We start from the raw sequence: 16,130 nt of genomic DNA on the forward strand, positions 1-16,130 counted from the left end.
ACTCGAGCAGCGAGAGTGAAGCTTCCGCTAAACAAGCAGCGGTCCCTACAGACAGGGGTGCAATCTCTCCTTCAGGGCCAGTCGCACCCCTTACGGCGCCTCATGCACTTCCTAGGGAAGATGGTGGCAGCCATGGAAGCAGTTCCCTTTGCGCAGTTTCATCTGCGTCCACTTCAATGGGACATTCTCCGCCAATGGGACGGGAAGACGACTTCCCTAGACAGGAAAGTCTCTCTTTCCCAGACGGCCAAGGACTCTCTACAATGGTGGCTCCTTCCCACCTCATTGTCTCAGGGAAGATCCTTCCTGCCCCCATCCTGGGCAGTGGTCACGACAGATGCGAGTCTGTCGGGGTGGGGAGCAGTGTTTCTACACCACAGGGCTCAGGGGACGTGGACTCCGCAAGAGTCCACCCTTCAGATCAATGTTCTGGAAATCAGGGCAGTGTATCTTGCCCTACTAGCCTTTCAACAGTGGCTGGAAGGAAAGCAGATCCGAATCCAGTCGGACAACTCCACAGCGGTGGCATACATCAACCACCAAGGAGGGACGCGCAGCCGGCAAGCCTTTCAGGAAGTCCGGCGCATTCTGAATTGGGTGGAGGACACAGCATCCACCATCTCCGCGGTTCACATCCCAGGCGTAGAAAACTGGGAAGCAGACTTCCTCAGTCGCCAGGGTATGGACGCAGGGGAATGGTCCCTTCACCCGGACGTGTTTCAGGAAATCTGTCGCCGCTGGGGGGTGCCGGACGTCGACCTAATGGCGTCTCGGCACAACAACAAGGTCCCGGCATTCATGGCGCGGTCGCGCGATCAAAGAGCTCTGGCGGCAGACGCCTTGGTGCAAGATTGGTCGCAGTTCCGCCTCCCATATGTATTCCCGCCTCTGGCACTCTTGCCCAGAGTACTACGCAAGATCAGATCCGATTGCAGCCGCATCATACTCGTCGCCCCAGACTGGCCGAGGAGATCGTGGTATCCGGATCTGTGGCATCTCACGGTCGGCCGACCGTGGTCACTTCCAGACCGTCCAGACCTGCTGTCTCAAGGGCCGTTTTTCCATCAGAATTCTGCGGCCCTGAACCTGACTGTGTGGCCATTGAGTCCTGGATCCTATCGTCAGCAGGCTTATCACAGGGAGTGGTAGCCACAATGAGACAAGCTAGGAAGTCAACTTCTGCTAAGATCTACCACAGAACGTGGAAGATTTTCTTAACCTGGTGCTCTGCTCAGGGAGTGTCTCCCTGGCCATTTGCATTGCCCACTTTTCTGTCCTTCCTGCAATCAGGGTTGGAAAAGGGCTTGTCGCTCAGCTCCCTTAAAGGGCAAGTCTCGGCACTATCCGTGTTTTTTCAGAAGCGTCTAGCACGTCTTCCTAAGGTGCGCACGTTCCTGCAGGGGGTCTGTCATATTGTGCCCCCGTACAAGCGGCCGTTGGATCCATGGGATCTGAACAGAGTACTAGTGGCTCTCCAGAAACCGCCTTTCGAGCCTCTCAAAGAAGTTTCTTTTTCTCGCCTGTCACAGAAAGTGGCGTTTCTTGTTGCGATCACATCACTTCGGCGAGTGTCTGAGCTGGCAGCTCTGTCATCCAAGGCTCCCTTCCTGGTGTTCCACCAGGACAAGGTAGTGCTGCGCCCCATTCCGGAATTTCTCCCTAAGGTCGTATCCTCGTTTCATCTTAATCAGGATATATCCTTGCCTTCCTTTTATCCTCATCCGGTTCACCGGTATGAAAAGGACTTGCGTTTGCTAGATCTGGTGAGAGCACTCAGGATCTACATTTCCCGCACGGCGCCCATGCGCCGGTCCGATGCACTTTTTGTCCTTGTCGCCGGTCCGCGCAAGGGGTTGCAGGCTTCTAAAGCCACCTTGGCTCGATGGATCAAAGAACCAATTATAGAGGCCTACCGTTCTGCTGGGCTTCCGGTTCCTTCAGGGCTAAAAGCCCACTCAACCAGAGCCGTGGGTGCGTCCTGGGCATTACGGCACCAGGCTTCGGCTCAACAGGTGTGTCAGGCAGCTACCTGGTCGAGTCTGCACACTTTCACCAAGCATTATCAGGTGCATACCTATGCTTCGGCGGATGCCAGCTTAGGTAGAAGAGTCCTGCAGGCGGCAGTGACATCCCCGTAGGGGGGGGCTGTTTTGCAGCTCTAACATGAGGTATTTCTTTACCCACCCAGGGACAGCTTTTGGACGTCCCAATCGTCTGGGTCTCCCAATAGAGCGCTGAAGAAGAAGGGAATTTTGTTACTTACCGTAAATTCCTTTTCTTCTAGCTCTTATTGGGAGACCCAGCACCCGCCCTGTTGTCCTTCGGGATTGTTTTTGCTGTTTGCGGGTACACATGTTGTTCATGTTGAACGGTTTTTCAGTTCTCCGATGTTACTCGGAGTTAATTTGTTTAAACCAGTTGTTGGCTTCCTCCTTCTTGCTCTGGCACTAAAACTGGAGTACCCGTGATGCCACGGGGGGGTATAGCCAGAGGGGGAGGGGCCTTGCACTTTTAATGTAGTGCTTTGTGTGGCCTCCAGAGGGCAGTAGCTATACCCCAATCGTCTGGGTCTCCCAATAAGAGCTAGAAGAAAAGGAATTTACGGTAAGTAACAAAATTCCCTTCTTTACAGTGTTTGCCTTCTATAGCCGCTGTGCTGCACTGTTTATTATGTCTGCAGAATGGGTTAAATGAGAGACCGATAGTGAGTGCATTCTGATGGTCCAATGGGAGAGTTTATTACTAGTGATGAGCGAGCACTACCATGCTCGGCATTTGAGCAATTGAATGCCTGGATGGGCGCGACTCAAGCACCCGAGTATAACGGAAGTCAACGGGGAACTCGAGCAATTTTTCTAGAAGATTTCCCCCATTGACTTCCATTATACTCGCATCTTGCCCATTTGAGCATCGAACTGCTGGTTACGAGTGCCGGCACCCGGGCATGGTAGTGCTTGCTCATCACTAGTTATTGCTCTTATCTGTCTTCTTCTGAGAGTGCAAGAAATATAGTCAGTAAATGCCAAATGGTTCTACATTTCTAATGAAACCAAATTATAAGAATTTTTAGCCCCAAATACATGTATTTAAGAAAAACAAAATGTCCTCAACCTGGTTTTAATAATTAGTGCCAACCATAGAACTTGTCGGAAAAACTGCATTGGCAATTTAAAAATGGAAAAAATATTTAAATTGTTTTTTTTGTTTTTCTTCAAGATTTCTCCTAAATGTGTAATCTAATAAGGATTTACTTTTTATACAGAAACCTCAGTGTAAAGTTTGCAAACAGCCTCCAGTAGTGAAATCATCCCAACATCTGTTCCTGGATCTGCCAAAGGTGCGTCCTTAATCATTGGATTTTGTGTTTGCTGACATACTTATGGCTAAACCATTATTACTGTCTTTACAGATATATATGTTATGTATGTATGTAATGTATGTATGTGTGTGTGGTGTGTGTGTGTGTGTGTGTGTGTGCGTGTAATATATATGTGTGTGTGTCTATATATGTGTGTGTGTATGTATGTGTATATATATATATATATATATATATATATATATATATATATATATATAATGTGTATGTGTGTGTGTATACATTATAATATAAAATTATATTATATATAATCTTTATATTATATAGATATATTGGTATAGATATTATGCATTGTGTAAAATTTCAACCATGTCACTAGAGTTCACAGGGTCGCAAAGTGAAGTTTGTAATACCATTTCACCATTATTCCCCACTCTTGCCGGGATGAGTAAATATTATTTCCTCCCAGTAGCTTTTAGTGCGGTCGCCTGGCAGCTTTGGAACATTATTAATTTGCACAATAACTCCATATCTGCAGTTTAATGGTGTTTCTTCATCGTTCCTTATGGGAGACCCAGACCACGGGTGTATAGCTTCTGCCTCCGGAGGACACACAAAGTACTACACTCAAACGTGTAGCTCCTCCCTCCTAGCATATACACCCCCTGGTAGCCAGCCCTAGCCAGTTTCAATGCTTTGTGTTCAGGAGGTCACACACACACATGCATTCTCTGATTTTTGATTTTTTTGATTTCAAAGATTTGGAAGAAAAGCGGGTCCAATCTGGACTCCCGGCATGTCCCTTCTCACCCCACTGTGTCGGCGGTGCTGTTAAGGTTGATTTTACAAGGCTGGAGCCTTCACATGCCGCGCTCCTTCACCATCCCCTGGGGCTCTGGCTTGAAGTGGGAGCCATCACGGTTCTCACTGCTTTGCAAGAGACCGGTCTCCATCCGCAGCCCTTTCAGGATCCTGCCGGACGGAGCGCTCACCTCCCAGGGACCTGGCACCTGCGTCTCACAAGCTAAGTACTGAGACGTTTTTACCACAGAAAGTGGTCTTTCCAGGGGTCCCTTGTACTTTATATATTGGGGAGAGTGTGTTATATGACTGTGTTAACATTTCCGGCCGGTTCTCCAGTTTTCACTGGAGAACCGCGCCGATGGTGCCTGCACGCTGGCCGCATGTTTAAATCTAGGCCCCGGCTTCGCCTGAGGCCTAGTTTCGATTTCACTGCCCCTGCATGTCAGTCATGCAGAGGGACAGTGCGGCTCCGCCCAGCGGCCGTTCAGCACAGGGAACGGACACTCCTCACTGAGGAAAGATTCCCTCCCCTGTATACCTCTTTTGCCCGCTCTCAGAGTAGGCCCCGCCCCCTCTCCTCGCTCCGGTCGCCATTTTATCAGCGTTCTCAATGTCTCCATAGGCACAGAGATACCACATTGTGACAAATGGGGACCTGGGCTGGGGGACTGGAGGGCACAGAGATGTATGTTAAACGGTCTGGCAAGCCACAACCTCCGGTTGTGCAGCTGCTTATATACTCTGTTTATATACTCTGCTGGGGGTCATTCTGGACAGAGCCCCCACTTCTGCAGCATGTCTCACATCAGAGCAAGGCTGCAAGGCTGTTCTTAATATGCACTGCATGTAGACTCGTACTGCCTGTACCGAGCACATAAACACAGTGGTCCCTCAGCCTGGAGGCTCATCAGACTCTGCTGAGCATGCATTAGCCCCCTTCTCAGGGCGCTTCTGCTGCTACGGCTCGCTCAGCAAAGCTCACAGAGGACTCTTCATCTGGTCTTCCTAAAATGGAGACGCAGGGTCCCCTGTCCTTCCCCGTCCCGCAGCTCTGATTCACGAGCTGACTCACAGGACGAGGAGGATGTCTTTACTAGGGGCTCGGACGCTACTTCATGTACCATTGATCTGTCCGAAGGTGATGCAGATGCTAATGATTTGATTGCGTCCATTATATTTGTACTGGACCTCAATCCGCCTGTATCAGGGGAGCATCCCCCTCTGGCAGAAAGGCATCAGTATACCTTAAAGAGAACAAGGAGTGTGTTCCTTAACCACTCCAGTTTTCAGCCCACTGTGACCAAGCCCAGAGCCTGTCCTGACAGATGCTCCCAAAGCGTGGTTCTGATGACTGTTTCCCCCTTCCACCAGAGGTGGTCAAGGAGTGGGCTCATTCACCAAGGGTGGACCCTCCGGTGTCTAGACTTTCAGCCCGGATAGTTGTATCAGTGGCTGACGGCACCTCTCTAAGGATCCCACTGTACATTAATTCTGTACTGCACCTCAATCCGCCAGTATCAGAGGAGCAACCCTCTCTGGCAAAAAGGCACCAGTTTACCTTGCCTAAGAGAACAAGGAGTGTGTTCCTTAACCACTCCAGTTTGCAGGCCACTGTGACCAAGCCCAGGGTCTGCTCTGACAAACGCTTCCCAAAGCGTGGTTCTGATGACAGTTTTCCCTTTCCACCAGAGGTGGTCAAGGAGTGGGCTCATTCACCAAAGGTGGACCCTCCGGTGTTTAGACTCTCAGCCCGGACCGTTGTATCAGTGGCTGATGGCACCTCACTTAAGGTTTTGCTGTCCGCCAGGTTGTCCTTCTGGCCAAATCTGTATGAAGGAGGCAGGGGCCTCGTTCTCCCCATCTTTTGCAGCAGTGCGGGCTTTCAAAGCCATCTCTGCTTCTCTAGAGGAGATGCATTCCCTGACAGGGACTCTATGCCCGAAATGGTTGCCTTAACTTCCAGACTTCAGTCTTTTCATCCTATGCCATGTCTGCCATGCTGGAGACTCTCACCGCACTGCGGTGGCCTCGGCTAATTTCCTCGCTATCCGCAGGCTCCTGTGGCTTCGAGAGTGGAAGGCAGATGCTTCTAAAGAAGTTCCTTGCTGGGCTCCCTTTTGCTGGGACCAGACTATTCGGGAACAACTGGATGAAATTATTAAGGAAGCTCTTGGCGGGAAGAGTTCTTCCATGCCACAAACCTAAACCAGGAAACCTGTCCAGGGCAGGAATCAGTCGAGGTTTCGTTCCTTTCGTTCCTCCATCTGATCGTTCTCTAAGCCCTCGGCCTCGTCCACTAGCTCAGCCAAGGATCGTAAACCCAACTGGCGCACGAAGCTGCGTCCTCAGAAGACCGCAGGAGCTGCTGCCACTAAGTCAGCCTCCTCCTGGCTATCTGGCCACGCCAGCAACGTCCTTGGTCGGTGGCAGGCTCTCCCACTTTGGCGACGTATGGTTTTAACACGTCTCCGATCAGTGGGTGCGGGATACCATCTCCCACGGCTACAGGATAGAATTCTATCCAGCCCGCCAAACAGATTTTTTCTGTCAACTCCCCCCTGCTCCAAGGCCGCCGCCTTCTCACAGGCCGTGGTATTCTTGCAGGCCAATGGAGTAATTGTACCGGTTCCCGACTGGGAACGGTTCTGAGATTTCTACTTAAATCTATTCCTAGTCCCCGACGAGGGCGGTGCCTTCCGACCTGGATCTCAAGCTTCTCAAGCATGTTCAGGTGCGGCATTTTCGCATGGAGTCTCTGCGATCAATCAATGACCCAAGGAGATTCCCTAGCATCCATCGACATCAGAGATGCCTATCTGCATGTGCCAATCGCAGTTTCACACCAGCGTTGGCTACGTTTTGCAATCGGAGTGGTCCAATTCGTGGCTCTTCCCTTGGGGTTAGCCACGGCCCCTCGAGTATTCTCAAGGTCGGGGCAGCTGTGATTGCGGTCCTGCACCTCTAGGGGTTGGCAGTGATCCTTTTGTCCTGGATGGCCTTCTAGTCAGGGCTTCATCCAGTGCAGACTGTTAGCGGAGTGCCTCGCTCACTCTCGCCACTCTAACCAATTCGGGTGGCTTGTCATTCTGTCCAAGTCCACTCTGACTTCGACCCAGAAGTTCACGTACCCAGGGACGCAATTCGAGACTCTGTCGGCACTTGTGAAGCTGCCCTTAGTCAAACAGCAGTCCCTCCGCTGGCGGTCGACGTCGTTCCAGCACCTAATACAGGTGCTGGATCAGATGGTGGCGTCAATGGAAGCGATTCCCTTGCCCAGTTCCATCTGCGTCCTCTGCGGCTGGACATTTTCCGCTGTTGGAACAAGCGGACTTCCTCCTTCCACGGGGTGGTGGCTTCGCCACAGACCAGGGGCTCGTTTCAGTGGTGGCTTCGGCCCCTCTGTCTCAGGGACGCTCCTTCCTGGCCCCGTCCCGGGTGATCCTCACCAGGATGCTAGTCTATCCGGCTGGGGAGCAGTATATCTCCACCATGGAGCGCAGGGCACTTGGACTCTGTCCGAATCAGCCCTCTGGATCAATGTGCTGGAAATCAGAGCTGTGTTTCTAGCTCTCTAAGCCTTTCACCATCTGTTGGCGGCCAGGCACATTCGAATCCAGTCAAACAACGCAACAGCGTCTGCCTACATCAACCTCCAGGGCGGGACACTCAGCCGCCTGGCAATGTTGGAGGTTCAACGCATTCTTCAGTGGACGGAGGACTCCTAGTCCACCATATCCGCAGTCCACATCCCAGACGTGGAAAACTGGGAGGCAGATTATCCCAGTCGTCAAACCGTGGACAGCGGCGAGTGGGCTCTGCATCAGGCAGTGTTTCGGTCAATCTGCCGCAAGTAGGGCTCTCCGGACGTGGATCTTCGCTCCACGATCCTCAGGATTTTGCAGCAGACGCACTGGTTCAAGTTTGGTCCCAGCTTCGTCTGTCTTACATGTTTCACTCTCTAGCTCTTGCCCAGAGTCCTGCGCAAGATCAGAATGGAGGGCCGTCGGGTCATTCTCATTACTCCAGACTGACCCAGGCAAGCTTGGTACCCTGACCTGCTCCATCTGTCCGTAGAGGTGCCATGGCATCTCCCGGACTGTCCAGACCTTCTCTCACGAGGTCCGTCTTTCCGCCAGAATCCTGCGGCTCTCAGATTGACGGCGTGGCTTTTAAGTCCTGGATCTTGACGACTTCTGGTATCCCTCCTGAAGTCATCTCCACTATGACTCGAGCTCGGAAGTATCCTTTGGCCTTTTTGCCTTGCCAACCCTCCTGTCCCTTCTACAGTCCGGTCTGCAGCTAGGACTATCCCTCAATTCCCTCAAGGGACAGGTCTCGGCTCTGTCAGTGTTGTGCCAGCGGCGTATCGCCCGGCTGGCTCAGGTGCGCTCCTTCATGCAGGGCGCATCTTACATCATTCCGCCTTACCGGCGGCCTTTGGAGCCCTGGGACCTTTAATCCGGTCCTCACGGCTTCCGGAAACCCCCCTTTGAGCCTCTTAGGGAGGTTTCTTTGTTTCGTCTTTCACAGAAAGTGGTCTTTCTAGTGGCCATAACTTCCCTCAAGAGAGTCTTTGTTTTGGCTGCACTCTCTTCGGAGTCACCCCTTTTTTGGTTTTTCATCAAGACAAGGTGGTTCTCCATCCGACTCCGGACTTTCTCCCTAAGGTGGTTGCTGATTCCACCTTAACCGGGGCATTTCCCTGCCTTCCTTTTGTCCGGCTCCTGTTCATCGCTTTGAAAAGGCGTTGCATACTCTGGATCTGGTGCGGGCGCTCCGGATCTATGTGTCTCGCACCGCTGTTCTTAGGTGGTGCACCTCTCTTTTGTGCTGACCACTGGTCAGCGTAAGGGCCTCTCGGCATCTAAGCCGACCCTGGCTCGTTGGATTAGGTCGGCCATTTCCGATACCTACCGGTGTACTCAAGTGCCTCTCCCGCCGGGGATCAAGGCACACTTGACCAGAGCTGTCGGTGCCTCTTAGGCTTTCAGGCCCAGGCTACGGCTCAGCAGGTCTGTCAGACTGCCACTTGGATTAGTCTGCATACCTTTTCGAAGCACTACCAAGTGCATGCTCATGCTTCGGCAGATGCGAGCTTGGGCAGACGCATCCTTCAGGCGGCTGTCGCCCATTTGTGAAGTTAGGTTTCGCCTACTTCTCAGTTTTTCTGTTTATTCCCACCCATGGACTGCTTTGGAACGTCCCATGGTCTGGGTCTCCCATAAGGAACGATGAAGAAAAAGAGAATTTTGTTACTTACCGTAAATTCTTTTTCTTATAGTTCCGACATGGGAGACCCAGCACCCTCCCTGTTGCCTGTTGGCAGGTTTCTTGTTCCGTGTGTTTTCACCGGCTGTTGTTGTTGTAGACAGAGGTTCCGGTTGTTCCGGGTTTTGCTCTATCTCTACTTGTGGGTGGATGTCCTCCTTCAGCTTTTGCACTAAACTGGCTAGGACTGGCTACCAGGGGGTGTATATGCTAGGAGGGAGGAGCTACACGTTTGAGTGTAGTACTTTGTGTGTCCTCCGGAGGCAGAAGCTATACACCCGTGGTCTGGGTCTCCCATGTCGGAACTATAAGAATAAGAATTTACGGTAAGTAACAAAATTCTCTTTTTTCTGAAAAGATAGATCACCTTTTAAATACTGATGAACACAAATAACAGTGTACGGACATGGAAAGTTTTCCTTTCTTTACCTGTCATACGTATTAAAGGGAACCTGTCAGGTCCACTATGGACCAAGAACCACGAGCAGTTCTGGGTGTATATTGCTAGTCTCTGCCTAACCGTCCCTGTATACACTAGCATAGATAAAGAGATCGTTAGAAAAAGTATTTCCAAATATATTTTATCGTATGCTAATGACCGCGGGGACTAGTCCCCCGGGCGTTGATTAACCCTTGCCAGCCGGCTCACTTAGTATGCCCCTGTGGGTGTGCTATCATGATAATAAATACGCTGCGTCACAGGATGATCTCACTCACCTCTCCGCTGCCATCGTGTCCAACGCTGGATTTCGCTCAGTACACATGACCCCTGACTTTTGGTTATGCGCCCTCCTTCATTTTGAAGCCAGGACACATACACTCGGTTTCATAGTGCGTATGACCGAGTCTCCGGGATCATGCGCACTGAGCCGAAATCCAGTGTTAAGCGTCGATGGCAGCGGAGAGGTGAGTGAGATCATCCTCTTCTGATGCTCCACATCCATTAGCATGTTAGTACGCCCACAGGGGCGTACTAACATGCTAATGAGGCCGACTGGCTGGGGAACGAACACCCAGGGGACTAATCCCCGCGCTCATTAGCATACGATAAAAGATCTTTAGAAATGCTTTTTCTAAGGATCTCTATCTATGCTAGTGTATACAGGGTAGGTTAGGCAGGGATCAGCAATATACACCCAGAACTGCTCATGGTTTTGGGTGCATATTTCACCTGACAGGTTCCCTTTAAAAACAAACCAAAAATATTAAGTAAAATTGTCAGAGATAGCATAAAAGATATGTAGGTAAAATGGAAATTTTTCCAGTTCAGCTCCCAAGAATTAAATATCTAAAATGGTTCATGCCACAAGATTGTCATGATTGTCTGTCTGGTAGACAGCGCACGGCGGTGGATCCTAGCCGGCTGGGGGATACCATAATGTTGTCATATGGGGAGGACAGAAGGAAGTTCCAGCACTTATCTTCAAGAACAAAATAAAAAAAAAATCTACATCTTTTATATCATATGATAAAAATCCAATACGATTAAAAAAAATCCAAGTAAAAAAAAATATAATAGCCCTATGAGCCTACGCATGTCAGACTGATATTAAATGGTTCTTAGTCAAGGGTAAATATATATTTAAAGATGATATTTTGAGCCATGACTAGGAACCATTTAAAACATATAGGCTCATAAGGCTATTTTTTTTCTACTTCGATGTTTTGGTTGCTTTTTTTTCTTATCATATTAGATTTTAATCTTATTCAGATTTTCTTTTATCTTTTGAAGACAAGTGCTGGAACCTTCACAGCATTATGTTAGGGGCTTGAAGAAATATTTTCTTTGTCGCTCCATTGGGAGACCCAGACAATTGGGTGTATAGCTTCTGCCTCTGGAGGCCACACAAAGTATTACACTTTTAAAAAAGTGTAACCCCTCCCCTCTGCCTATACACCCTCCCGTGGATCACGGGCTCCTCAGTTTTATGCTTTGTGTGGAAGGAGGCACACATCCACTCATGCATTCTCATACATAGTTATGACGGATGGAAGAAAAGAGGACCCCGATGGGGTCCCCGGCATGTTCCCTTCTCACCCCACTATGCCGGCGGTGTTGTTAAGGTTAAGGTACCCATTGCGGGTACAGAGGCTGGAGCCACATGCCGTCTCCTTCACCATCCCTTATGCTGCTCTGGGAGAAGTGGGATCCTAAGCGGTCATCCACGTGCTGGGACCGTGCTCCATCCGCAGCCCCTGGTGGAACCTGCTGATCCGGAGCTTCTTCACCCCCAGGGACCGGGCCCTGCAACTTGAAGGTACTCTGTGTCCCCATGTGTGGACTGTACAGGGAGGGAGGTCGCTCCTTCTCCCCGGAAGCCGCGGTAGTTCCGTCCGCAGTTTTTTTTGGCGGACTTCCGCGCCGACCGTGCCTGCTTGTCGGGCACGGCCTTAAATTTAGTCCCCGGCTTCGCCGCGGCCTAGTCGAGCAAAATCCCACCCCAGGGCCTGCCTGTCAGGGGTTAGGGCGGGATTACCGACGTGACGTCGGCTCTGAGGGCTGGAGCATCTTTGCATGTCTCTCCCCACCCTCATTGACCACTTGGGGACTCCAGATTCCCGCTCTTCGCTGGCGCCGCCCTCGGCTCCACACCCCCCCTGAGAGCTCCGGCAGCCATTTTTAGCATTCTGCCGGTGGATGCTACTCAGCGGCAAAGCTCTGCAGCTCTGGGGGATCCAAGACAGGGAATCTGGAGGACACACTCCGCTCGTTAGCGGTTGGTAAGCCACACCGGTCACCCGGTGTTGGTCCCCCTAGGGTGCCGGGATATATATAGATATATATCTGTTCGGAAAGGCTGTATACCCTTTTCCCATATACCCTCAGTGGTCACTCTCCTAAGAGACAACAGCATGTCGTCCACAAGGAGCAAAGCTACTAAGGCACAGACTTTTTTCGCGGCCTGTACCTCTTGTGGGGCTATGTTGCCTGCGGGATCCACCTACCCCCACTGTGATCAATGCTCGACTCCTGCCACGCTTGCTCAGCCGGAGCCTCGGGCACTTGTGGGCCCCTCGGCTCATGTAGATCCCCCGGCTCCCCCTGAGCAGTCTGCAGGGACAGAGTCACCGTCGTTGGCCTCTTTCGCTGCGACACTCTCCCAGTCACTTTCTCAATCCATTGTCTATGGACAAATGGTCATCTAAGCTCCTTGAGGCTTTGCAGTCCAGACCAGGCCCTTCACAGGCCCCGGCCCCTGTTAGTTTGTCTCCTCCAGGCCCCTCTCAGTCCGCGCCGCAGCGCGCTCCCAGGATAGCATCTAGGTCCCAGGCGGAGGACTCCTGCCCGGATCGCAGCCCCAGGCCGGCTAAGCGGCCTCGCTGGGACTCTTCCCTGGCCTCCTCACGCTGCTCTGGATCCCAGCTTGATGACTCTCAGGAAGACGAGGCGGACGTGGGAACTCAGGGCTCTGACCCTGACTTCACCCTTAACCTTGATGCCCCTGAGGGGGACGCCTTGGTAAATGATCTTATCTCGTCCATCAACCAGGTGCTGGATCTCTCACCCCCACCTCCTCCTGCAGAGGAGCCGGCTTCCCAGCAGGAGAAACACCAATTTCGATTCCCCAAACGTACGCGCAATACGTTTTTTGATCACTCTAACTTCAGGGACGCTCTCCAGAAGCCCAGAGCGGTCCCGGACAAGCGCTTTGCTAAACGGCACACTGACACGCGTTACCCCTTTTCACCTGAAGTCGTTAAGGGCTGGGCACACTCTCCCAAGGTGGATCCTCCAGTCTCTAGATTGGCTGCTAGGTCCGTTGTGTCTGTTGCCGATGGCGCATCCCTGAAGGATGCCACTGACAGACAGAGCTCTTGGTGAAGTCTATTTATGAGGCCACGGGCGCGTCTTTCGCCCCGGCCTTTGCGGCCGTGTGGGCTCTCCAAGCAATCTCGGCATGTCTGACTGAGACTAATGCCGTCACGCGGAATTCTGCTCCGCATGTTTCTTCCTTGAGCTCTCAGGCATCAGCATTTTCGTCCTACGCCATGAACGCCGTCCTGGACTCCGCTAGCCGTACGGCTGTGGCATCCGCTAACTCCGTGGCAGTCCGCAGGGCCATGTGGCTGTGCGAATGGAAAGCAGACTCTGCTTCCAAAAGGTTCTTAACTGGTTTGCCTTTTTCTGGCGACCGTTTGTTTGGCGAACGGTTGGATGAGATTATTAAGGAATCCTCGGGAAAGGACTCCTCCTTACCCCAGTCCAAACCTCAGAGACCTCAGCAGAGAAAAATCCAATCGAGGTTTCGGTCCTTTCGTCCCTCCGCCAAGACCCAATCCTCGTCGTCCAACCGGCCGGAGAAAGGCCAGAGGAACTCCTATGCGTGGCGGTCCAAGTCACGCCCCCAAAAGGCCGCGGGAGGCACTGCCTCCAAGACGGCCTCCACATGACTCTCAGCCTCATCTAACCACATCCTCGGTCGGTGGCAGGCTCTCCCGCTTTGGTGACGCCTAATGGCCACACGTTCAAGACCGATGGGTGAGAGACATTCTGTCTCATGGTTACAGGATAGAGTTCAACTCTCGTCCTGCGGCTCGTTTCTTCCGAACCTCCCCACCCCCCGCACAGGCTGACGCACTTTTTCAGGCAGTGGACGCTCTAAAGATAGAGGGAGTTGTGATTTCCGTTCCCCTTCAGGAACGTGGTCGCGGATTTTACTCCAACTTGTTCGTGGTGCCAAAAAAGGACGGGTCATTCCGTCCCATTCTGGACCTCAAGCTGCTCAACAGACATGTGAGAACCAGACGGTTTCGGATGGAATCTCTCCGCTCGGTCATCGCCTCGATGTCACAAGGAGACTTCCTAGCATCGATCGACATCAAAGATGCTTATCTCCATGTGCCGATCGCACCCGAACATCAACGTTTCCTGCGTTTCGCCATCGGGGACGAACACCTCCAGTTCGTGGCATTGCCTTTCGGCCTGGGGACAGCCCCACGGGTTTTCACCAAAGTCATGGCATCCGTCGTGGCGGTCCTGCACTCTCAGGGCCACTCGGTGATCCCTTACTTGGACGATCTCCTAGTCAGGGCCCCTTCTCTGGCGTGTCAACAAAGTCTTACCGTCACTCTGGCGACTCTCCAGCAGTTCGGGTGGATCATCAATTTCCCGAAATCCAAGTTGACGCCGACCCAATCACTGACTTACCTCGGGATGGAATTTCATACCCAGCCAGCGTTAGTCATGCTACCGCGGGACAAACAGCTTTCTCTGCAGGCGGGGGTGCAGTCACTTCTTCGGAGTCAGTCACACCCCTTAAGGCGCCTCATGCACTTCCTGGGGAAGATGGTTGCAGCTATGAAGGCAGTGCCGTTCGCGTAATTCCATCTACGGCCACTCCAATGGGACATTCTTCGCAAATGGGACAAGAGTGCTGCTTCCCTCGACAAGAACATCTCTTTCCCTCGCAACCAAAACATCACTTCAGTGGTGGCTCCTACCCACATCTCTGGCCCGGGGAAAATCCTTCCTACCCCCAACCTGGGCCGTGGTCACCACGGACGCGAGCCTGTCAGGTTGGGGAGCGGTTTTTCTCCACCACAGGGCTCAAGGAACCTGGACTACAATAGAATCGTCCCTTCAGATCAATATCCTGGAGATAAGGGCAGTATATCTAGCCCTATTGGCTTTCCATCAGTGGCTGGAGGGCAGGCAGATCCGAATCCAGTCGGACAACGCCACTGCCGTCGCCTACATCAACCACCAAGGCGGGACTCTCAGTCGTCAAGCCTTCCAGGAAGTCCAGCGGATTCTGCAGTGGGTGGAAGACACAGACTCCACCATCTCCGCAGTTCACATCCCGGGCGTAGAAAACTGGGAAGCAGATTTTCTCAGTCGTCAGGGCATGGACGCGGGGGAATGGTCTCTTCACCCAGACGTGTTTCGAGAGATCTGTCGCCGCTGGGGAACGCCGGACGTCGATCTCATGGCGTCACGACACAACAACAAGGTCCCGGCCTTCATGGCACGGTCTCAGGATCACAGAGCTCTGGCAGCGGACGCTTTGGTCCAGGATTGGTCGCAGTTTCGACTGCCATACGTGTTTCCCCCTCTGGCGATGCTGCCCAGGGTACTATGCAAGATCCGGTCCGAATGCCGTTGCGCCATTCTCGTCGCTCCAGACTGGCCGAGGCGGTCGTGGTATCCGGATCTGTGGCATCTCACGGTGGGTCAACCGTGGGCACTTCCAGACCGCCCAGACTTGCTGTCACAAGGCCCATTTTTCCATCTGAATTCTGTGGCCCTCAACCTGACTGCGTGGCCATTGAGTCCTGGCTCCTAGCGTCTTCAGGGTTATCTCAGGATGTCATTGCCACCATGAGACAAGCCAGGAAACCAACGTCCGCCAAGATCTATCACAGGACTTGGCAAATCTTCTTATCCTGGTGCTCTGATAACGGTTTTCCTCCATGGCCGTTTGCATTACCCACATTTCTTTCATTCCTACAATCTGGAATGGACAAGGGTTTGTCCCTCGGCTCTCTCAAGGGCCAAGTGTCGGCGCTCTCCTTGTTTTTTCAAACGCGTCTAGCCAGGCTTCCGCAGGTCCGCACGTTCCTGCAGGGGGTTTGCCACATGGTTCCACCTTACAAACGTCCGATGGAACCTTGGGATCTTAACAGGGCCCTGACGGCTCTTCAAAAGCCGCCTTTTGAGCCGATGCGGGATGTCTCTCTCTCCCGTCTTTCTCAGAATGTGGCCTTCCTGGTGGCAGTCACATCACTTCGCAGAGTGTCTGAG

General features: G+C 52.3%; 1 protein-coding gene across 2 annotated transcripts in view; it reads left to right on the top strand.

The window, feature by feature from the left end:
* The window catches only part of MARS1 (methionyl-tRNA synthetase 1), a 126,838-nt gene that overhangs the window by 67,168 nt on the left and 43,540 nt on the right, over window positions 1-16,130 (top strand). For both annotated transcript variants that reach the window (XM_075337076.1, XM_075337077.1), the window contains exon 11: window positions 3,263-3,337. In XM_075337076.1, the coding sequence (XP_075193191.1) occupies window positions 3,263-3,337 (75 nt within the window). The remainder of the gene's footprint in view (window positions 1-3,262; window positions 3,338-16,130) is intronic.

The sequence above is a fragment of the Anomaloglossus baeobatrachus genome, chromosome 2, assembly GCF_048569485.1.
Source record: "Anomaloglossus baeobatrachus isolate aAnoBae1 chromosome 2, aAnoBae1.hap1, whole genome shotgun sequence".
NCBI classification, from domain to species: Eukaryota; Metazoa; Chordata; class Amphibia; order Anura; family Aromobatidae; genus Anomaloglossus; species Anomaloglossus baeobatrachus.